This window comes from Rousettus aegyptiacus, unplaced genomic scaffold (assembly GCF_014176215.1).
Source record: "Rousettus aegyptiacus isolate mRouAeg1 unplaced genomic scaffold, mRouAeg1.p scaffold_m13_p_3, whole genome shotgun sequence".
NCBI lineage: Eukaryota > Metazoa > Chordata > Mammalia > Chiroptera > Pteropodidae > Rousettus > Rousettus aegyptiacus.
The window spans coordinates 57610346-57635445 of record NW_023416306.1 but is presented as its reverse complement, the minus strand read 5'-3'; the positions used below and the strand labels follow the sequence as shown (position 1 = coordinate 57635445).

General features: G+C 32.0%; 1 protein-coding gene across 8 annotated transcripts in view; it reads right to left on the bottom strand.

Annotated features, from left to right (window-relative positions):
* The window catches only part of CCDC171 (coiled-coil domain containing 171), a 245529-nt gene that overhangs the window by 187826 nt on the left and 32603 nt on the right, over positions 1–25100 (bottom strand). For 7 of the 8 annotated variants that reach the window (XM_036239088.1, XM_036239086.1, XM_036239089.1 and 4 more), the window contains 3 exons: positions 15302–15448; positions 4306–4398; positions 762–922 (listed from right to left, as the gene is read on the bottom strand). In XM_036239088.1, coding sequence (XP_036094981.1) covers positions 762–922; positions 4306–4398; positions 15302–15448 — 401 coding nt within the window. The remainder of the gene's footprint in view (positions 1–761; positions 923–4305; positions 4399–15301; positions 15449–25100) is intronic. The other variant, XM_036239092.1, reaches the window with a different exon arrangement.

Genomic DNA, 25100 nt, shown 5'->3' with positions numbered 1-25100 from the left:
TATGTAACTAATTACCAACCTATTACCTTGTCACATACCACTGGTGGGGAAATAGGCGGAAATGGTTTAAAATGTCTACTAGTGACTTTTTTGGGGAAACATTTAAAAATTATAAACTTCTTAAAGCATCGCACAGAATGTTCTAAAGCAAAGGCTTTTGAACTGAAAAAGGTTAAAATCAGTAGGAGTCAGAAAGATCCTGACTTTGCCACTTACTACCTGTGTGTCCTTACCCTCATTAAGCCTCAATTTCCACACCTGTAAAAGAGATAAAGAGTAGCTACCACATAGGGTGTTGTATAAATTAAATGAAACCACGCAATGTGAGGCATGAAGGGAGACACAGCACATGCTAGCCACTAGTAGCAGTATTACGCCTACTATTATTTTCACAGTTTGAGAAAATTTCAAACATTATCCATCTCCACACGGACCGTCTTAGGTGGCCTAGAAAATCAAGGTCTTTAAAGATACTATACTACCTCAGCAGATATAATATAAAATACATTAATATATTTATTTTCTATTGTAAGAACTGCATTTCTGAGACTACTTGGAATAGCCATTATACTTCAAAACCCAAAAGAGTATTTCTATATTTACCTGTACAATGAAGTATAGTTATGTTTTATGAAATCCTTTACCCCCAATCTACCACTAACATTAATAGGAGCTATATCTAAAATACTACACATTCATACTTACATAGGTTTCATAAGCTCTATATATTAATTTAGAGAATTTTACAGTAAAACACTTACAAACTTAGTTTTGCGAAGCTCTCTTGTGCATTATGCTTTTCTCGCTCATATGCGCTTTCAACTTCTTTGAATTCATTCTTGATCATTTCCAAATCAGCAACAGCTTCTGCTTGGCTGGCCTTTTCTACCTGCAAAGCTCCTTCAAGGTCTCGAATCCGTAACTACAAGGTGACAGAGAAGTGATTAAAAGCAGGCAGGGAAATGCTAGCTAGCATCAATATCAAAATGAGTAGAATACTTTGTCCACAGCAGATTATCATTCATCCAAACCTTTCTTTCTGCTTTGTTTTAAAATAAACAAAAGTCAGGAAAATAAACAAAAGACAGTTTATTCCCTTTCTCAAAATATTTAATGCAAGGGAAGAAGAGTGGGGGAAAAAAAAAAAAAGACTCAACTGCTATGGAAAAGGATAGGCTGATATGATATAACCTGTCTCATCCAAGTGCCTAATTTTGATTTATTAATCCGTTTGGATGCTTCTTTTATAAAACATAATAAATTGTGGTTTTTGAAAACAAAAAAAACTATTCTTTCCCTTATATGAAAAACATCATTACATGAACATCTTTATAAGCCTAAGAAAGTTAACAGACCTTTTTATTCCTGGAGATCTCTTACTGTAGAAAGTAAACTTTTCATCATTGAATAATATTATTTGACTAAAATGTTTATGGGTGTAGTAATTTGACATCTGGGACTAGCTTCAAAAAAATCTTAAAGCTAAGTGACAGGTATATGGGAGGTTCATTTTACTATTCTGTTTTTGCATATACTTGAAATTTTACATAATATAACATTTTAAAAAACTAGAGTCCCTACGGATGTCAACAGTAGAATAGATAAAGTGCATTCCCATAAAAGAACAATACATAGCTGTAAAAAGGAGGCAAAAAAACTTTTAAAAATGAAGTTTTCTATGTAGTATTAATATATATTGAAAAGATCATAGTGTATACTATGCTATATTTTTAGTAAATAAATGAATATAATAAAAATAAGTAACAGGCAAGAGGGTAGAGTATTGGGGAGAGAGGAATGAAAGCAAGAGTTTGCAACTGTTTATATTGTTTTGATTTTTGAACTATGTCAGTATTTTACCTTTACAGGTAAAATGAAATTAAAAATAAAGAAGTTTGTTAAAGGTCAGAAATGGGGATTATAAAAAATGCTTCACATTAGATAGAAAACGGGCTTCAGAAACGTTAAGACTTGGGTTTGAATCACAGCTCTGTAAATTAACTTATGTAAGCATATTACTGAAATTCCAAAAACCTGAGGTTCCTCATCTGTAAACAGCAAACAGTAATAACAACAACAACAACATAGTATCTACTCTACAGGGTCACTAAAAAGATACAATGAGATAATATTTATTTAATATTAACAAATTTATTTAATAAATTTTTAGATATTTATTAAGCATTTAAGGTATTGTGCTAGTGCTCAAGATATATATATTAATCATGAAAAACTACAAAATCTTATTTCTTGAGGAACTGAGTCTTAAGGAGAAGACAGACCACAATAGCACAGGATAAGTGCCTCCTGTCACAGTAGCATGCACAAAGGGCCACATAATCAGAGAAGAGCTTGATCATACTTCCTGCTCTGCATGGATTAAGCCTCCCAGAGATGGCAAAAGACAACCTGAGTTAGGAAAGGTGAATTCACCAAGAAATACAGCCTAGGACAATATGAAAATGGTTCATAAATTAATCTATACAAATAATAACCATCAGAAATCTTATTTCTAATTACACAAATGTATTTTGGAATATTTAAAACATTTATTTTTATACAAAAGTAAGGAACAGATGTAGACTGGATATATAAATAAAAGTTTGTAAATTTTCAAATTTGGTCTTTTAAACTTTATTTTTCTTTGCGTTTGTTTCTAAATCTAATGTTTACAAGTAAAACAAATATAGGAAACGTTTTCTTCTGACTACATCGCTATCTTCTTTCAGAAAATAAGCACTCAGTCACAAATGACAAACCAATCCAACTGAAAGAAGAGTCTACTTCAAGTGAACAGTCTTGAGTCAACTCCTCTCACTCTACTTCCTCATTGTTATGGCACAGTATCCAAACGAATTTAACAAAAGAATACTTCAAACATATATTTAACCACAGTTTAAAACGTGGTGATTAATTACAACTATTCAGTGGTCTCATTTCCTTTTAATCAAGTCTAAGACTAAATTTTACTAGGTGTACAAGTCTAAGACTAAATTTTACCTCATTGAAAACACCTGTCAATATTTCATAGATATAAGGTTCAAATATAACTTTTGCTCTTTTCTAAGTCATAGCACTATGATCTAAATATTAATTTTCATCTATATAAGTAAAAAAATACATGTAATAATTTTCATTTTTAGAGCTATTAACTATATATTCATGGTGATATAGGCACAATAAAAAAAAACTTAATTTTGAATCATACTTCTTTCATGAATTTAAAACTTCAGTTTTATTACTTATGGAGTGATCTAATAATTTTAGGAAAGAAAAAGCTTAACTTACATAAGTTTGTTTAACATACAGACACACTCAAATACATGGGTTTGAGAATTTTGCAGGTCACAGGGGAATTTCATTAAAGATAAAAGTTAAAAATATTTATAAAATTCTTACAAATTTAGTGCATCTAACGTTAAGACCTATTTAAATAACAAGGTGAAACTGCAAAATCTAGTAATAAAAATTTAATGTAGGAGAAACATCTAAGGCTTGAAATAAAATCCAAATTAAATTAAAGAACTCAGACTCATGGAAATTTATGTAAAATTTTATTTACAACATAGGCTGTGTCTGCAGGTCAGACATGATCCATGGGCAGTAGTTTGCCAGGCCCCAGTTAAAATGTGTCATTTCACTTAGAAATTCCTTCCAAGTAGCTAAGAAAGGGAAAAAGACACTTTCCTTAGAATGCCTTCATTTAATTCTCCTCTCAGATTTAATCTTTCTCTTATTATGTTCCTGTAGTATTTAGTATTTCATATTTCTATCTATACATCTATCTGTATATCTGTCTATGTAATATTTCTGATGAAATATAAATCCCAAAAGAAGCTCTTTTGCATTTATACCTTCAGCTCTTAATATACTGATAGATGATATGCAAAGGATGTGCAATATGTAAAGGTGTATATTTTAAAATGTTTTCAAAAATAAAATTCATTCCATGGCTGTTTTAAAAAGAACACTCCAATCAGCAAATCTTTCTGTAATGGGGCAGATGATAAATATTCTGGACTTTGTAGGCCATAAGCTGTCTGTCATAACTACTCCACTTTGCCACTGTAGCATAAAAGCAGCCACAGACAAGACAAAAATTCACAAGCACAGGTAGTGGGCTGTACTGTGCCAATTCCTCCTCTGATAACAGTAAAGACTATCCTCGATTATATCCTTATAGTAAAGAGAAAGCTTTTTGATGATATGCTTCCCATTCTAAATGCACACCTTAGTTCTCTGAACACAATGCTATTTTCCCCAGCTTAATAAAATCCATGCCAAAAGAATCTGTTAACATTTTACCTGAATAATTTCAGAATTAAATTTTGATTCCAAATGTGCTGCTCTTTCTGCTTCAATATTTTCTTCTAATTTCCTCACTCGTAGAGTGGTTGCCTAAAGACAAAAGTTTAAACTTAGAAACACTGGTATTTCAAGTCGAAATGAATGAATGAGCATATTTTAGCATTGAAATTAATAATTTAGATTACCATAGCCTCTTTTTTTATTTTGCAGGAGTATAAAAGTCATGTTAAAAAAAATCACGTGAAAATCATCCTCAGGAAGAATGCTCCAGAGCACACATTTTCTTTTTTACTGAGGTATAATTTACATATAATAAACTACACATATTGAAAGAATATAATCTGATAAGTTTTGACATATACATACACCCATGAAATCATTGGCATAATCAAGACAGGAAATATTTCCATTACCCCTAAAAGAATCCTTGTGTCCCTTGGTAATTCCTTCATCCAGCCCTCATCACCACACCAGAATCCAGAAGTAACCACTTATCTGCCTTTTTTGCATTACAGATCAGTTTGTATTTTCTGGAATTTCATCCAAATTGAATCATACAGTGTGTCCCCTTTATATCAAGCTGCTTTCTCCCAGCTTATTAATTTTGGGACTCATCCATGCGCTTGCCTGTATCAATAGTTCATTCCTTTTTTATTGCTAAAGTGTTCCACTGTGTTGATATATTCCAAATGTTCTATCTGTCCACTTGTTGATGGACATTGACTTGTTTCCAGTTTAGGCTATTACAAGTCAAACTGCTACAAGCATTTGTGCACAAATCTTTGTGTAGCCATACACTTTCATTCTACCCTACACTAAATAGAAGTAACTGGGACAAATGGTAGGTGTATGTTTAATGCTTTATAAAACTGCCAAAATGTTTACCAGATTGCTTCCAATTTTACACATCCTAACCAGCACCTGACATGGTCATTGTTTTTGTTTCTTTTGGGGTTATTTTTTGTTTTTTTGAGGGGGGGCGGGGGTAGATACTCAAAGAGGCATGTAATGGCATCTCATTTAAATTTCAATTTGCATTTCCCTAATGATTAATGATATTGAGTGTGTTCTTTCATATATTTATTTACCATCTGTATATCTTCCTTGGTTAAGTATCTGCTCAAATCCTTTCCCCATTTTTCAATTGGGTTGTTTTCTTAATGAGTTTTGAGAATTCATTATGTAATCTGGAAACAAGTTATTCCTTGAATATGTGATTTCTAAATATTTACTTCCAGTCTACAGATTGTCTTTACAGTCTCTTAACAGTGTCTTTCACAAAGCAAAAGTTTTCATTATGATTAAGTCTAATTTATCTATTTTTCAGGCAGGAGTGAGCTTCTGGCCAGAAGCAGAAGTCAAAAGCTTTATTTCTGAATGTCATTTTTGTTGAGAAAATGCAACCCTGTAAAACACTGGATTCCTATTTCCAACATGACCTAGCCTCGGTCATGACCAAAATCCTGTTAGGAGCTGGGTAAGGAGGCCTATGGGAAGGCCCAGCTGCATGTCTCAGGATAAGAGTAGCAAAGAAAAATGAGGCCTAGACTCTTGTCTCTCAAATACAGATAGTTCAATAGAGATGAAAAAAAAAATATTACTAATTTGATTTCCTTTCCTAGATAAAATTTGGGCAAGAAATAAGTTTGTATTTGTTATAAACATTCTATCATTTAGCCTAAGCTGATTTTTTAAAAATTTTCAGCTTAGTTACTTTGATTTTTCCACTTTTGTCCCACCATTTTTTTTTTCTTTACAGAGATGGGAATGGATTACAATGAGAAGAGCCATAAATAAAAACTGGTAGTCTGTGAATAAGCAAGAAATTATTATAGGTTTTTTTTTGAGCAAAGCATATTTGTATAATGTCTGGTATAGTGCAAAGGATAAACACAAATATCCCTTCTCTAGAGGCCTTTTTAGATACCACGTGCCTTCATAGTCAGAAAGCAATTCTGCTTGGGGATTTAATCACTCTGTTACACAAACACAAAAGTCACAAAATATTTTTTACACTGGATTTTTTGCTTTACGTTTTGCAACTCTGTCAATCATATTTCTTAATAAGCTATTACACTAGAAAAGACTTCTCTCTAGAGGGCAGAAAAAAGCAGTAAGTCCAAATATCATCCTTTGGGATCTAAATAGAATTTAGATCCAAAAGGATAAAATGATACTTTAAATTAGTACGGCATAACCTCTTTGAAAGTACAATCTGATATTTATGTCCTAAACTACTAGAATATTTTGAAATAACAGACACTCCACTGAAAGATAAAACCAGTGAATATTCATAGTTTAGTCTGAAAACTAAAGACATTCAAAAAAACTGGAAATGAGGAAATTTAGATATTTGATGATACCAAGAGATTATTATTACTTTTTTAGGTGTAATAATAACTGGTATTCTTTAAAAACTGCAATATTTTTTAAATATATCCTAAAGTATTCAGGGATGAAATTATATGGATTTGCTTTAAAATAATCCAGCTAAGGTTAACGAGTAGGGGTATTGGTATTCATGAAATAATACTGGCCATTAGTCGATAGTTGTTGATGAGTGATAGTCACATGGGGTTTATTATAATATTCACTCTACTTTCATGTATGATTGAAATCTACCATACCGAAAAGTTATTTTTAAGAACAAAAGCAAAGGTATTAAGGTTAATGAGGACATATGGTGCTGGTATCATTATTTACTCAACAAAATTATATTATGACAACAAAAGATCATTAGAATGAATTAAGCCATTCAAACCCAAACAGAAAAAGTAAATTGGAGACATGATTTTAAGTCAATCAATTCCTACCAAATCAAAGAAAATATTCCATTCATACTTGCTTCGACCTTTCTCAAAACATGTATCACACTAAATATTAGTCCCATGTGATGTTACTATTATATGAAAAAGAAATTTCATCATCATAAACATGTGAGAAACACAGAATTAAAGCCAAATGATTTTTTTACCGAAGGACTTCTCAAAAAGTTAACTTAACATGACAATCTTGAAAAAGAACAAAGTTAGAAGACTTACACTTCCTGATTTCAAAACTACCCCAAAGCTACAGTGATTAAAGCAGTGTGGAACTGACGTAAGGATAAACATTTAGATCCCAAGAAAAGAACTGAGGATCCAGAAATAAACCCATGTATCAATGTCAATTGATTTTTGAAAAGGGTGCCAAGACCATTCATTGAGAAAGAATACCTTTTTCATTAAATGATGCTGAGACAACCGGATATACAAAAGAATACATTTGGACCACTAGCTCACATCATATATAAAAGTGAATTCAAAAGATATTAATGATCTAACTATAACAGCTAAACCATAAAACGCTTAGAAGAAAACATAGGGGTAAATCTTCATGACCTCAGAATTGGCAACAGATTCTGAGCTATGACACCAAGAGTACAAGCAAAAAAAAAGAAAAAAAAAAAACTGGGACTTCACCAAAATTTTAAACCTTTGAGCATGAAAGGACATTATCAAGAAAGTGAAAGGACAACCTAAAGAGTGGGAGAAAATATTTACAAATCATGCATATGATAAGGATCTAATATGCAGAATACAAAAAGAACTCTTACAACAAAAAAGGCAACTCAATTTTTAAACTGAGTAAAGGGCTTGAATAGACATTTCTCCAAAGAAGACATTCGAGTAGCCAGTAAGTACATGAAATGATGCTAAACACTAATAGTCATTGGGGAAATGCAGATCAAAACTCCAAAGAGATATATCTTCATGTCCACTGAGATGACTATAATTTTTAAAAAATAAAAAATAACAAGTATTGCTGAGGATGTAGAGAAACTGTGGCAATGTAAAATTGAGCCACCACTATGGAAGACAGTTTGACAGTTCCTCAAAAAGTTAAACAGAGTTACCATACAATCCAGGAACAACATTCCTGAGCATATACCAAAGAGAAATGAAAACATGTTTAAATAAAAACTTATACACAAATGTTCACACAGCATTTTTCATAATAGCCAAAAATAGAAACAACTCAAATGTCCATCGATTGATGAATGGATAAAAAAAAAAAGTGGAATATACAATGGAATATTATTCAGCCATAAAAAGGAATTAAGTACCAATACAATCTACAACATAGATGAACCTTGAAAACATACGTTAAGTGAAAGAAACCAGACATAAAAGACCACATGTGTGTAACTTCATTTATATGGAATATCCAGAATAGGCAAATCCATAGAGACAGAAAGTGTGTTAGTAGTTGCCAAAAACTAGGGGCAGAGAGAGGAATGAGCAGTGACTACTAAGGGGCATGATATTTCTTATTGGAATGATAGGAATGTTTTGTAATTAGACGGCGGTAATATTGCTCAGGAATATCCTAAAAACCACTGAATTTTGTGAAGTGTATCTCAATAAAAAAATCAAAAAAATTCCAGAGTGTAAGAACTAGAGTGTCAAAGAAGCAACAGCCATTTAAATCAAGCTTCTTGATTTGGGGGGGAAAAAAAGTTTCCTCTAAATGCTGACTTGGAATCTTTAGAACAAGAGGATCTTGCTGGTTGTAGGTATAAAGCATGGTACATACTATAGCACAGAAGTTTTTACGTTTAGCCAGATTAAAATGAGCATTACCTTAGGTAGTCCCATACTACTAAAAAAATTTTTTTAACATAAACCCCACAAGATAAAGTTCTTGTCCTTAAAGAATTAAAGCTGACTTTCTCCATATTCAATATGTTCATTTCAGATTCTATGTCAGAAGTCTAACCTGTCACAGGAAAATAACCATAATTAGAACAAGCAGAAAGCTAATAAAGAGCAGATAGAAGTATGAAACCAGTCTAACAATGCTAACATGTAGTTTTTAGATTTAGAAAAGCTTGTTAATAAGCTTCTCTATCAAAGTAGTAGCCTTATATTTTATTAAAATACAGACTATTCAGTGATTCTATGATAAAAGAATCAACAATTTAGTCTTCTTTTCATTTCTTATATATGTTATTGTATTAACTGATTTTCACTCCAAGTCAAAGGAAGTTGTTTTTCTTGTCTAAACCAAAATTAAATGGGTTGAAATAATAAGCAACAGATCATATCTTTATTTTTATACTTTCCTACTTCGAACAAAAGGTCCAGAAGAAAACAAGCTTATAAATTGTTTATTATTACTAAAAATATTAATTTATCAATAAGAACAGCAAAAAAAGTTTTCATATCTTTAAACAAACTCCTTGCAAGAACGGGTTTTATTGACAGACATTATTAAATGAAAACCCTCCCAATAAATACATTTTTGTCTTCTAGTGTGGTGAACTAATTCTTATATCCAGCAGAGGGTGCTAGAGGAACATCAACATGCTGTTCGCAAAATTTTTTTCCAATAATACTGCCTAAGAGAACTGCTACAACGATCATAAACGGTCTCATTAGTATCCAATTCTAATATAATATGTCAACAAAACAAGGGCAGAAAGCAGAATAGAATTCAGATTAAAATACAAAATCCAACACAAATTCATATAGTGTAGTCAGTGTAACTACATACAGATTTGTCTGTAATACAAGTATTACACTATGTCTGTTCCCTAACACTGTGCACAGCAGTTCTTTATGTAACACAAAATGGTTACATATCTTATCATTTATTAACGGTCTGCCATGTCCTTTCCTACTGTAATATACTGCCAAAAGATTTTTTTTCAGTAAATGGTATATGTTCACCATACCTAATTTCTTTAGAGTTATATCTCATTAAGTCACACTTGCACAACTACACAATCTACCACACTTATGAAAAGTAAGTGTTCATTCTCTAAAGAAGGTAATACAGAAACTGATGTCTCCATGCAACCCTTTGGTTGTTTATCATAACACAGGGCACGAGCTGCAAGCTCCAATTCAGAAGCACAACTAACCAACATATCTAGACATTTGTTCTCCACATCATATTTGCTCCCATGGCTTCTGCAGGCCTGTTCTGAAAGTTTCACAGAAGTTATAAAAACATATGTATTTTGCTGAAAGACTGGGTAAAAAATAGTTCCTACTACATACTGTTTCCCTCAAATCGATTATCCCCTGCTCAGAGGATATACTTGAACAAAGGACTGAGTCAAGCAGTAAAACTTTGATATACAAAATTTAGCCCACTAAAATGAGTATCAAGAAAGATGGGAGGAAATATCACACAAAAACAAACTAGTTCTAGATTTCTCAGTAGAGTGTCATATAGTTCTGGTTCCAAACAGTTGCTTGAAGTTTACTAAGAACGTCAAAAGCCTCTAAGGGACACTCCTTATATTTCTCTGCTATGAATTACAATTCATTTGAAATTGTAGCCATTTTATTTATGACCAAGTAATTCCTGTTTTCCAGAATCCTCTGGATTATTTTACATAAACAGGCTCACTTAAATTGGCCTCACTCTAAATTGCGCAGCAGTTTCAAGAACTAGCCAAATGTACAAATATTCAGAGCACTATGTGTCCATCATCTTGACCATGGTTAACTGTGCAGTTTCAAGAGAGGAACCTCAAAGTTAGTCACTGAGGATGGCAGCAATTAGAGCCTTAAAAGTTTCAGAACGGACATATGAAGGCAGCAGGATGACTATAGGAATAAATTGGAGAATGCAGCTTTTATTTTTAACTCACAAGGAACGAATAATGAAGTATACCACTCAGATTATAGAGTAGTTAAATGAAAAAAAGTTTTCATTACTTTCGGGTATAATAAGAGAAACTAAAGATAATGAAAATGGGGGATTTCAGAAACAGAATCTGTAGACTGCAAATTCTGATTAGCTTGGTGATAAATTAATTTAGGGTCTAAAATAATCATCTTTACCTTTTCTGGAAATAAAATCTTTGGCATTTAAAATTTTTTTAATGAACTTTCAATATGAAAATCCATTATGAACATATATACAAAAATATGTAATATTTACAAGCACAATTCTCTAATCCAAGTGGTTTCATCATCTACCTACTTTAGTTAGTAATCAACACAAATAGGTGTTTAAAAATAATTCCTATGAACACCAGGCACATAAAGAAAACATGAGATTGCCATCATGGACAATATGAAAAGTGAGATTCATTTTTCTTTTCCTTTTGCACTTGAGTGTAGTATATATGTAGAGACAAAAGCTATATTCTACCTTTTATGTTACTGAAATAGACAATATGACTGACAGAAGCAATTCAAAATTTATTTGCAAAGACTGTTCTCTCTCTGCTATAATCTTCACAAGATTCTTCAGTTCTCCCAGAATTAGGTTTGCATCTTCTCTTTTCTCTTTTCTTATTGAGTTAAGCTTATTTCCCATGATAAAAAAACAACAACAACAACAACAAAAAAACACACACCCTCCCCCAGTTGTAAGGAGGCTTATAAAAGCCATGGATATTTCTTTCTTCAGTTCACTTTTCCCTTGGTTCTCTGGTATCCAGCACCACATTTATAAAATTGGATTGGGAGTTTGTTTGCTTTTTTAATCTAAGAAACCATTGATCCACGTTAAAACAATTAAGCCACACAATGGTATATAGCTCATCGAATTAAAAAAATGTGTGTGTGTGTGTGTGTGTGTGTATTTAAACTTCTTTGGCCCAGGTACATAAATCACTTTTCATGAAATGGAACTATTCAAAGGCTTCACAAAAATTTTAAATACTTATTAGGCTAAACGTCTACTGTATCAAGTTGTTTTAGTCTGATATTACTGACATTAAATAATGTATTATAGTAAATTAAAACTTTAACAATTTTCCTCTTTATTATAAATTAGCCAATACAAAATACATTACACTTAAATATAAAGCAAAATTTTTAAAGGTGTCTAAAAATGAAGAATTGTAGGTAAGTCAAAGGACTGTACTTGTCCACTTATAAAATCCTTATAAACAGAATAAAAATAGAGACTACCTGGACTATCCCCAAACCGACAAATTTTCCAAAAGCAGAGATCTGGTATTATCAAATGTATCTATAGAGTAGCTAGACAAACAAACAAAAAAAAACACAAGGTGAAACTAGTCTAAAACAATTTTATATTTGCAACATCAATAAATAGGGGCAAGTAAATATCTTACAAGAAAAATATCAATACTGAGTTATCAAAAAACAAATCCTAAAGTTTAGGCATTAGACATTTCCTCGATTGAGTCAAAACTGCCTTACCAAGAATTCTATGAATGACAACAAAAATCACTTTTATTTAGTATTTTTTCATACCTATAAGGCAATTAAAATGTTTTTAGTGATGATCATAGGGTTTTATAGCATCGTAATGAGATTTCTAAATGGTTTTTTTTTTAATTCTAAGTATATTCAGAACTTTAACTCTATTCTTTTTAATAGACCATCCACAAACCACATATTAAAAACAATGATGTAAAATATGATGGTACATTTTTGACTATATTGGCCTGAAAAAATATTCAGCACAAGTGACAAACAAGTTAAAAATATTATTTAAAATATAATCTTTCTTATTTGTTCTCTAACCTTACATAAAATTAGACCATGTGTGGTAAGAATGTAAATCATTTTATCTTTGTCAAGTTCACATTTGACTTTATTATTGACAGTTAGAAATGTAAAACGGTGCCACCACTGTGCAAAATCGTCTGACGGTTCCTCAAAAAGTTAAAAACAGAGTCACCACGTGACCTGTTAATTCCATTCCTGGATGTATACCCACAAGAAATAAAAAGATGCCCACAAAATTTGTACACAAATGTTCATAGAGGCATTATTCATAATAACCAAAAGGTGGAAACACAAATGCCCATCAACTAATGAACTGGATAAACAAAATGTGATATACAGTGAAATATTATCCAGTAATAAAAGGTAATGAAGTACTGATACATGATACAACATGGATGAACCCTAAACACATCTGGCTAAGTGAAAAATGTCAACCACAAAAGATTACATATTGCATGATTCCATTAATAGGAAATATCCAGAATAGCAAATATATAAAGGTAGAAAGTAGATTTATGGTTGTTTAGGGCTGAGAGAGATGGGGGAATAGGAGAGTCATGGCTAATGGGTATACAGTTTCTTACTGAGGTGATAAAAACATTCTAAACTTGATGTGGTGATGGTTGCATAACCCTGTGAATATACTAAAAACCACTGAATTACACTATAACAACTGAATTTGTAGCATGTAACTTATATCTTTAAGCTATTTTTCTAAAATATCATCAATATGAAAAATTTAACCTCCAGGCATCCACCTGCACCCTGAGTAGCCAAACAATACCCCTCCATAACCAGCACACAAAATGGAGGTTTATTGTCTGAAGAATGTGAATCTGAACCAGAGGCTGGATACAGGGTTACACAGGGAGCGGGCAGGGAGCGGGGTACACAAGACTGAAATCAAGAGAAAGTCTGCATACTGAACAGTATGATAACCGGATTCTTTCTCCATTTCCTTTTTCCATTTTATAACCACCAAAAAGGAAACTAGCAGGTCACTCTTAGCAGAAACTAAAGAGACACGGAGAAAAGACTTATACAGATTGTAACTTTTAAAAATTTCCCAGTGAGATATCTGTTACTTCTCATTATCATCCTACAGTAACGCTTCCCTAAGACCAATACTCACATATTCACCTGCCTACTCAATATCTCCACTTGGATGTCAAACAGGTATGTCAAATATAGCATATCTAAAACCAAACATATCCTGATCTCTCCCAAATCTACTCCACCTGCATTTTTTGCCAGATGAGTATATAGCAATGCCATTTACTGTCTGCTCATAGATACAGAGACATGGAAATAGAGATATACTTACCCTTTGCTGTAAATCTTTTTCTCGTTTGGTTGTCTTTCTATTTTATTTGAAGTGGGGTTCCGCTTAGAATGACTTTAATTTTTTGTAGTCAAAGTTATAAACCTATTCCTTTACTGATTTTGTTCTACTGTTTTTACAATTAGTAGTAAATCATACTGTACTCAGAGAGCAGAAAAAAATAATCTAAATTTTCTTCTTAGTTTATTATAATTTTTAATATTTCACTTTTTAATCCAACTGGAATTTATTTGAGAATATAATGTAAGATAGGAATCTAATTTTATTTTGTCCCAAATAGTTAACCAATTGTTTCAACACAATTCACTTAATGATCTTTCCTATCCTCACTGATTTAAAAGACCGGAATGTAAATATAGTTGTTACATATTATTTTCTTCCTGGCCTCCTAATTTAATGTTCTTACTAGTGTCAATAATTTTAGAATTGATTTTTTTTTAACCATTCAAGGTTATAAGCATATCATCTGAAAATAATAAGAATCATACCTCCTTCTTTCCAAAAATTATAATTTATACTGCTATTCTTGCCTTTATTTATTTATTTGGCTAAAATTCTCAAAACAATGTTAAATGACAACACTGAGTTTAACAAAAGTACTGCTAGCATTTTATCATTAAATAGTCTTTATAAATGTTTATTTACTTAATAACAATTATAAGTTATATTTAGGATAAACTTCTTTATTAAAATATTTAATTTCCCACAAAGAAAATTTTTAAAAGAATTAAAAATTGAATTCCAAGATTTGATTTGATTCAAGATTAAAAAGTAAATGTCATTATTATTTACTTACAAAATCATATTTTTTCATTTATAAATTGATATTCCTTTCCCATCTAGTATTACCTGTAAATCATTCCACAAAATCATGCAGCTAGTATACATGATTCAAACTACCAAGTTAGAATCTAACTGTATTGCTTCCTCAGCCTTATACTGTAAACAATTACCCTCAAACTTTCCTAATATTTCACGATTGTTAAAAAATTATTTTTAAAATTAAAGGCAAAACGTAAGTTACTCAGATAAAAAAGTTTTCAAAACCAAATATTCGATATAAATAAACGCCAAAAATTAGTTCTATATTTTATCGAAAGGTAAAATATTCTCCGACCTTAAATTACTGACTAGATAATATATGTTATAAAAGAATGAGAAAATATACCTCAAATTCTTTTCTAAGACATTCCTCTCGTTGAGTGCTAAATTCAAGTTCACTTGTTTGTCGCCGTAAAAGGTCAGAGCAGTCCATGTGTTCAGCTTCTAATTTTTCTACTTTTTTATGCATACTTTGTACAGCATTATCTTGCTCCTAGAAAATAATTCATTTTGGGGTAAATAAAGTTTATAAGCCAATGATGACTAAAACTTATTCTATAGAAGGCAGTGGGTAACTAAATTGTGCTTCAACCAGAATAATAGGTTAATTTATACAGGCAAAGGAGACCTAGATATTTTCCAGCAATGTTTCAGAATATACATGTATTTTAAAAGCACTACTGGAGTTTTATAATTTAAGAAATCTGATTAATACATACAATTGAAATGTGTATAGCTTGCTATAATTTTGTTAGTTCAATTGACTTATGAGGGTATTTACATGAGGCTGCAGTTCAACTGCCATATATGTTTCCCTCTCTCAATAAAATTTTCAAGTATTTAGTAATACAAATGTATATTGTCCTTTGTGTGATAAGAAATGATTGGCCTCAATGCCCAATAATGACCATGGAGACATTTTTATGAGAGCTCATGGTACTTCATCCGTACCTGCAGCTCTTAAAAGTTGCATCCACTAGATGGCTGTGTTTCATTTTCTCTTCAGTTTTTAAGTTTTCGAATCTTTGCTGTACTACTGAAAGAAAAATAGTATCGGGTAGACCTCGACTTAAATCTCTCTATCTCCTTCTCTAACTATACTCAGAAATCAGTTGAATTTTATGGAAGTTCAAACATAACATTAACATGCATATCAAAGGTATTTTCCCCAGTAAATACTCTAGATTCATCACTCTCCTTTGAGGTCTTTAACAAAGCCCTCTTTCCTATCTTTCCCTCACCAGTGTAATTTTATTCTGGGACAAATATTTATGCATGCTTCCAAGTATCCCTTGCCACTCAAATGTATCACTGGAATCTGAGTGAGAAATGTTGCAAGTACCAAATATAATTCTCTATAAAAAGATTCTAGTTAGCAAAGTACCCAGCAGTACAAAATTTAATTCATCTCTCCACAACCCCTCATTCATAAGATTACAATTCTGGAGCTTACTATATACATGAACTCTCAAGAATTATTTTCTTCAGGTAAGAAACTCCTTAGTATACAGAAGCTCACCTACCTACACATTTTCAGCCTGTAAACAATCATGAATAAGAACAAAGCTGGGCACCAGAGGAGAAGTGTGCCAACACTGTCTACAACCAGCAGATAGCACTCTCGGTTTTTATGACTCTTTGGATTCAGGAACAAATGGTATTGTGAACAGCCTTATATAATCAATTTCATCATAAGAGTACCTTCATGTTTGAAAGTACTTTTAAGATCATTAAGCATTATAAGATACTATTATACATGATAGGTCTCCCCACCTCTTTCAATAATAATTCAAATTCACTGTTAAATTACATGTGTTCTTGATTTACAAATATTTCTTATCTGCCCCTTAGAGTATTATGTATACTTATAAGTGAATAAATAGCAATTTACAAGGTTAATCAACAAGTAAATCCAGTAATTTGAAATAAAAACAAAATAAAGTCTATATCCAAAAAATGCATGTATTCTAGTTAATGGCAATTATTTCCAACAATATTTATTAAACAATGTAAAAGAAATTAAAGTATTCAGGAATCATCATGAGATTTACTTATAAGAAAATGTGACTTGTGATTCACATTTTACTGATACATAGTATAGAAAGACAATATACAGTCACTCAAAATACCGTTCCCCTAAACAAAGAGCGTGTCCATCATTCCATGCAAGGGTGAATTAATCCTATAAAAAGAAACAACTGAATAATCAATAGCTAATCAGTTAGGGGTTATTATGCTTATTTTGGTGTGATTTTAATTTTATGACACTTGACCTATATTAAATATTATTTATCAAGCAGGTTTTAAACAAAGGTCTTTCAAGACGTAGATGTAATTCTGACATAAAAATCACAGTTTTAATGCAGAAGTCAAGTAGTCACTAATACTATGTGATAATTGCTATACATTCTTGAATATGGATAGAAATGCACACACACAGTTTGTATAGGAAAAACCACTTTTCTCAAACAGTGGAGATTTTTAGGAATTCTATTCACATTACAAGAAACACATTACATAATCAAGTTAACTGATTATATTGTTAAAATTACATTGATTTCCTAAAGCTAAACTCACTTGGCATTTATTATATAAAGACCTTTTATATTTTATATTTTTATATTTTGTTGCATTCAGTTGGCTAATATTTTGTATATTTATGTATCCATATACATGAGTGACATTAACTATAATTATCTTTTCCTGGATCCTTTTCAGTTTAGTACCAAGATTTGTCAGTTTAGCATATTATCAAGATTTTTCCATTCTCTGGTAGAGTTTATGTAAGACTGAAATTATTTGCTCCTTGTTTCATTTTATTTATTGGTGAAGCAATATGAGGGCTTGAAATTCTGATGACTCAACCAAGTTTTCTACTATCTACCTCTTCTTAAGTTTCAAATATCCAGCCAGATAATCCTACAGTGAAGATCATGGTTGAAAGAGCTAACGAAAACACTGAAAGCATCAAATAAGCTTCTTAGTCCCCTACTCTTTAAGGTGATAAAAGGGATGTTTGAAAAAATTCCCCAACATAACAGATGAAATCTAAATCAAATTGGGAGAGGGAAAATAGCCTGAAAGAAACTAAAAGGAAGAAAACTTCTAATTACCTTCGGAGAACATAAATAGGTCCAGAATAGCGGAGTAAAGACCAAAAAATCCTTTCCTCCATAAAAACAACGAGAACACTGGCAAAAAATGTCAACATCAAATTTTTCATAACTAGAAATTAACCGAAGGTTTGCAATAATGCAAAAAGCATTTATTCAAGAAAATCAGCTGACTCTTGACAAAAATAGTGAGCTTTGTGGCATTTTACTTTGTCCTCATCCCAGCTTCTGATGGCCTTAAAAATCAACAGCTTCAATCCAACAGCCAAGACATGGAAACAACCAAAGAGTCCATCAAAGGATGAATATATAAAGAAAATGTGATATAGATAGCTAGCTAGACAGAAGATAGACTAATATTAATGGAGAACATTCTGCCATTTGTGACAACACGAAAGGACCCTGAGGGCATTATGTAAGTGAAATAAGCCAGAGAAAGCTAAATATTATATGCTTTCACTTACACGTGGAATCTAAAGAAAACAAACTCATAACAACAGAGATCAGCTTGGTGGTTGCCAGAGGTAGGGGGTGGGAGGTGGGCTAAATGGATGAAGGTGGTCAAAAGGTACGAACTTCTAGTTTTAGTAAGTTCTGGGGATGTAATGTAAAGCATGGTGACTATAGTTAACAATACTGTATCGTCTATCTGAAAGTTGCTAAGGAAGGAAATCTTAAAACTTCTCCTCACAAGAAAACAAATGTAACTATGTGAGGTGACATACATTAACTAAACTTACTGTGGTAATCATTTTACAATAGAGACATATACCAAATCATTGTATTTTGCACCTTAAACCTATTCAACGTTATATATCAATTATGTCTCGATAAAACTAGAAGGAAAAAAACCTGCTGCAGCTATGAAATACAGCAGCCTAGCTGCTTTTAACACTAGCATTCAGTAAAACCAGAACTCAACTATGAGATAAAAAGTGAGACTGTATGTAGGTCTATCAGAAGATAGTAAGAAGAAAGAGCAGAAAGAGGGGGTCGACAGTTAAAAAGACTAGATCGAATATATCCAATCACCTGTGCTTGCTCCGAAACCCCACTTAAATAATAATAAACAATAAAAACAATGGCAGAGATGACAGCCAATAAGAGAGGTCAAAAGCTAATTTGGAAGATGGAAAGCAAAAGGACAAGTGATAAACGACTTAGGTTCAGCTTCTTCAACTTTGGTAAATACTTAAAAAGGAATAAGCCTAGTAGTAAGCTGATTCATAAAGATCCACAAAAGATCAGAAATTAGAAGCACCAATGACCCCTGAAGCAAGACATGGGGTAGAAATGAACAGAGAACTTTGTTCGAAGCCTTTATAAGCAGCAGTTAGTTATATCCTCAGATCACCTTTGCCAGACCTCTCCCTGACAAATACCCCTCTCCAACCTGGGAAAAAAGGAAAGAATTTACTAAGTATAAAGGTTGATCCAAAGAGGTTCCAAGGTCATGAAAATCAGATATAATTGGGGGTCAGGGTGAGACATCTTATAAAAATTAGGAGAGTGTGTAAAATCTACATAGTGGCCAGTAAGACCTCACACCTCCCCCTCTCTCTTCAGCTCCCAGAATGCTGACTCCTACATTTAAAATTCCATAAGGAGGTAACTAGATTCCTTCGTGGAGAAACTGCCAGTCCAAGAGAAAAGAGTTTTGGATACTGACATTTTTAAAATTCTCCACACAGAGCTTCCTCTCAGCTTTTTCAGTGCCTCATTTTTAATATGAACACACAGCCAATGATCATCAGATACTTGAGGAAATCTCATGTGAAAATCAGAGACCACCACAAACAAATTGGGCAAAACACTGAAAGAAAATAAAGACAATCAGAGAGGGGGAAAAATACCTTCAATACGAATATGACTTACACCCTCAGAGAGTTAAAACAAGATACTACAAACATGAAACAAGAAGAGTCTACTATTATAAAAAGGCATGATCAAAGAACAAGAAGAACTCTTGGAAATTAAAAACCTGAAAGCAGAAATGAACATTCAATACAAAAGTTGCATTATAAAATTGAGGAAATACCTATAGAAATAGTATTGATTCATAAGTAGACAAATATGTAAGTGGAATGAAACAGAGTTCTCAGGAACCAAGCCTTAGATGTAAAGGAACTTCGTGTATGACAGAGATAACATTATAAATCACTAACTGGTAACAGAATAGATAGCTGAATAACTGGTACTAGGACATTTGGTTATCCACTTGGAAAAAAACAAAATTAGATCTCATCTCATGCTGTACGGAGAAAAATATTATCTTTATGACTTCAGGTTACATATACATAAAAAGCACTCACTAAACACGAAGACATAAATTCAACTACATTAAAATTTAAAATTGTACATCAAACACAATGTAAATTATCTCCCGATCTCCACCAAGATTTTTGCAGTAGGGATATAAATAACCAAAGATTAGTAACCAAATATATAAAAAAAACTCCTATAAATTAATAAAAATATACAAACAATCCAAAGGAAAAAATATAAACTGGCAGTGCAGAAAAGAAGAAATATGAATGGCCAATAAACATAACATGCTCAATGTCAGAGAAACAGATATTTAAGCAAGAATGATATATAATTTCATGCACATCTTATTACAAAAGAAATTAAATATGAAAAATACCAAATGTTCCAGAGACTGTAAGAGAAAAGAAACTCTTCTCTTAAGCGGGTGCAACCATTTGGAAGAACAATTTGTCATATATTTTATCCCCTAATGACTGCATATACACTAAATATATATCCACACAGACAAAAATATTTGCTGTTCACAAAAGCACTGTCTGTAATAAATACCTGAAAAGAACTTAAAACTCCAACAATCAGGTAATGGGTAAATTAATTATGGTATTTGCATAGGATAAAATACTATACAGAAGTTAAACTGAATGAAGCACAAAGCTAGTTTATTAACCTAAATAAATCTCAATATAACACGTGAAAAACACAAGTGGGAAAAAGATGCATACTGTGTGACATTCTATGTATATTTTTAAAACAAAATACTAAGATAATGATATGCTATCCATATATACAAACAGAAAATTAAATACCTACTTCCCAAATGATGGTTATCTTTTGGGGATGGGGTGGTGGCGGGACGCTGAAGTGACTAAGAATAGTCGGTCTTCAGTGATCTAACAATTTATCATTGGTTTTTAATTCTGAAGCACATATGACTAATACATGACCTAGATAGTAAGTATTGGCTATGTTAATGGTATTGGTTGGTTATATTGGATATTAATTTTATATCTCCCTGTTATTTTTGTATGTTCAAATATTTGTTTTAAGTTTATGGTTTTATCAATACAATTCAAGTCTGGGGTGCATTATAACATACAAGAAAATCCAAGAAGAATTATAAAATATCTCACACATTTATATACATTAAGATTTGCCTCCTTCCAAATAAAATTTTTAAATTTGTCGCAATTTATTTTCCTTACAGTAAAAAAGTGTGGGTAGACGGGGTGGAGGGTGGTGGGTGGTGTGTGTGTGTGTGTGTGTATGGGTGTGTGGGTGTGTGCACGTGCACGCACGCAGCACATAACAAAATTATATTAAGGACATTGGAAACTGGGGGAGTTTTTCTTTTTTCCACTAGAGGGAGATGTTGAACTTAAAATATTTTGAAATGAGGCTTGTTTTTGAACTGACATTTAACATCACAGGAAACCACATTGTGCTATTAGAAAATAAACTTGCTTTCTTTCCACATCTTCCAGAAACACAGCCCAACAAGTATAATTCTTCATATGTAGTCATGTAAACAACATTTCTCACAATATGGTTTCAGTTCTGAAGCATAAAAGCTGGGTTAGAAATGCATCAAAGCAAAAATACTCCTTCCTAATCTATAAAATATAACAATATACCTAGTTACAACCTGAACCTAGTACATGCTTATCTCCTGAAAGAGCTAGAACAAGCCCCTTCTCTCTAATCCCCCAAAGTCAGCACAGTTCTAAAATCAAAAATAGTGTTTGCTGCAGTAGAGTACAAACTAGTACTAATTTTGTGTAATACCTATCATTATTATAAACCCATAAGCTTGCAGACCCAGCAAACTTCTAGATATTAACAAGCTGAACCAATTCTACAACAGCGCAAAGATATGGACAAGCATATTAGTGAATCGTTTATAATTAGAGCAAAAAATTTTAAAGAAAATAAAATGTCCACCAATAAGGGATTCCTTAAATAAATTAGCAACTTCCAACATGACAAATTATCAGGCAAACACAAGAATAATGTAATGATGTCAAAAGATGAACACCAAATATTACTGAGGCATGTAATTTCATCTATGTAAATACAATAATATTTGTTTATTTATCCTTAGATAAAGAGTGGGATTGCAGGGGGAGAAGGAAGACCTTCACTTAATGCTTTTAAATTTCCTTAAATTAGGAGCATTTTTACAATGAACACAATATAATTTTATATACTGAATATTAAGATATTTCCTGTTTGGAAAAAACGTGCAGTACCAGTGCTACTCTGTAGGCCATTTGCTTATACAGGGCCCCAGTGAACAGTTCCCCAGGAAACTACAAAGAAATACTTATTGCCTAGATCATTTAGGCAAACTTCTTAAACACTTCCTTTCCATGTAACTTTTTCGAAGCTATCCCTAGATAACAACTGTGTTTACCAGGTTAAACTTTAGCATGTTGCAAATCAATTCTACCAGCTGTCTTATTATACAATTTACTGATACCTAAACCTAGTCTGATGCCTTCCTACTCTTCCTCCTCTCTTTTTAGTTTATGGCATGACTTTTCAATCTGTTTCCCATGCTCTTTGCCATCACAAACTATCACACTCCTTAATCACTAGTTACATAAACCAAATTTAGTCGCTAAATGAGAACAGGATCGTTTTATTCCCTGGTTGAGTTGTAGAATTTTAGCAATGAAATAAATACAAAAAAAAAAAAAATTTACGTTTATCTTCAAATTGCTCACAATCCTGATAAATTATACATTGAAATGAACTGGAAAAAACGACAAAGGAAAGGGCATGATGGTTCATAAGCACTGAATGTCCCACACGGCCCACAACAGAAAAGTTTTTGCAAGTGAGCTTTTTCAAAGCTCACACTGCTACTGCAGGAATGAAGATAAAAACAAAATGATTGTTCATTTTAAATAAAAAATTTAAATAGAGATAAAAATAAAACAAAATAATACATACATATTTTTTCAAGATCAGCACAACTAGTTTGTTCTAAAACTACACTGTTTAGATTTGCTCTGAAATTTCAAATAATGCTAAAGAAAGACATAGAAATTTCATGTTTATCAAAAGAGGCAAAATATTTTTAAAAAATGAGGAGTACTATCCTAAAAAGAGATAACTTTTGAGGCAACTTCACTAAAAATTCCCATTACTATTCCAGAGAAGTACACCTCTATTTAGAGTTTCAATTACTAGGAAAGACAGGGAGCATGGCATAAAATTAAGATTTCTCTTTTTATAATGCATATGAATTATAAAGCCGAGATGAGAGAAATATTACACCAGCTTTCTGTTAAAGATGAGGTGTCACTTAGGTTTTTTTTTTTAACTTATTTTAAAAACTGAATTCCTTAGAGAGCTACACAAAGAGAGCACTATATGATGCTAGCACTAATAGATGGAAATCTATACCCATCAACAGCCAACAAAGAATTTCAATCTAACCCTGAAGCTGTTTAGAAGACTTTTTAAAATAGTTTTTATATATAGTTTCTTGCTTTATAAAGGGAAAAACAGTTTTCTTTGGTTAATTTAAAAAGGACAAGAAATTCAGAGTTCCGAACACTTCAGTCACAAAATAATATAAAATTTATCTTACAAAAGGTGGTAATAATTACAGAGTATGTTCCTCTAATCTAATCCACACATAATAACTAAAGAATCATACAGAATTTTAATTTGTTTTACTACTTCATAATATAAAGTCTGGCATAACCATGTATGTTTCATCTGAGATTTATTGGATTGCCCCAGAAATGGCACCAAAATCACATCGTCCCCGTACTTAATACAGGTTTTTGAATCATGGTTTATAAGTTTCAGGCTTCTGACTGGTGGCACTGGAGATTTCTGAGTGGTTAGAAATGAAAGGGTTATTTTCACTTATTTACATTCGCTTGATTTTTCCAGGTAGCCTTTAATTATCAACACAGCTCAAATGTCATCCGTTCTGTGAGAATTTCCCTAGTCTCCCAAGCAGTTAATCAATTTCTCTTTTATGGTTCCCTAGCATTTTGTTCAAAATTTTATTTTCCAATATATTTCCTCTCTTTACATGTATCTCTATGTTGAAAGATCTTCCAGGATGGAAATCCTATCATAATCACTTTGATATCCTTAGTATCCAAAGCAGGAACTTGTCAAGTACTTAGGAAATGAATGAATGAACAAACCATACAAATTACAGACTCTAAGACTACCAAGAAGTCTACAGAGTGTTTGCAATGACTTTCCAGATTCTACGGAGACAGTAACTAGGAAGAAAAGCATTGCTCAATAACCAAAGGTTTGGGAAAACCAGTTTCATTGGTATTCTGAATACATACATGACAAATTGAATATTTTTACGGTTTACTTCCAGCTTTCACTCTTAAAGAAATAAAATTTCTCCTATCCTCTGCATGTTTTTAGCCTCCTTTGCCTTGCAAAGTTGTTTCTAACGCACAGCTACTCCAAAATTAATTTCGGATGGATATTTTTCATTCTGTGAAGAATGCATATCTTTGACGTCTATATAAAGACTAATTCAATTGAAAAGCTTCATCACAAAATAATAGAAAAAATAATGAAAATTTATTTGAAATTTTAAGTTAGTTGGTTAGTGAATTCACATTATGAATTTCTCCTAATTTCTCTTTCAAAATAATTTACATATAATCTCCTAAAAAAAATGCAAAATGCACCAGAGTCAGAATCTGGAGACTTGTAGTCTTTTCCCATATTAATCATTCAGTCTATGATCCAAGTGAATCATAAATCTCCATCTGC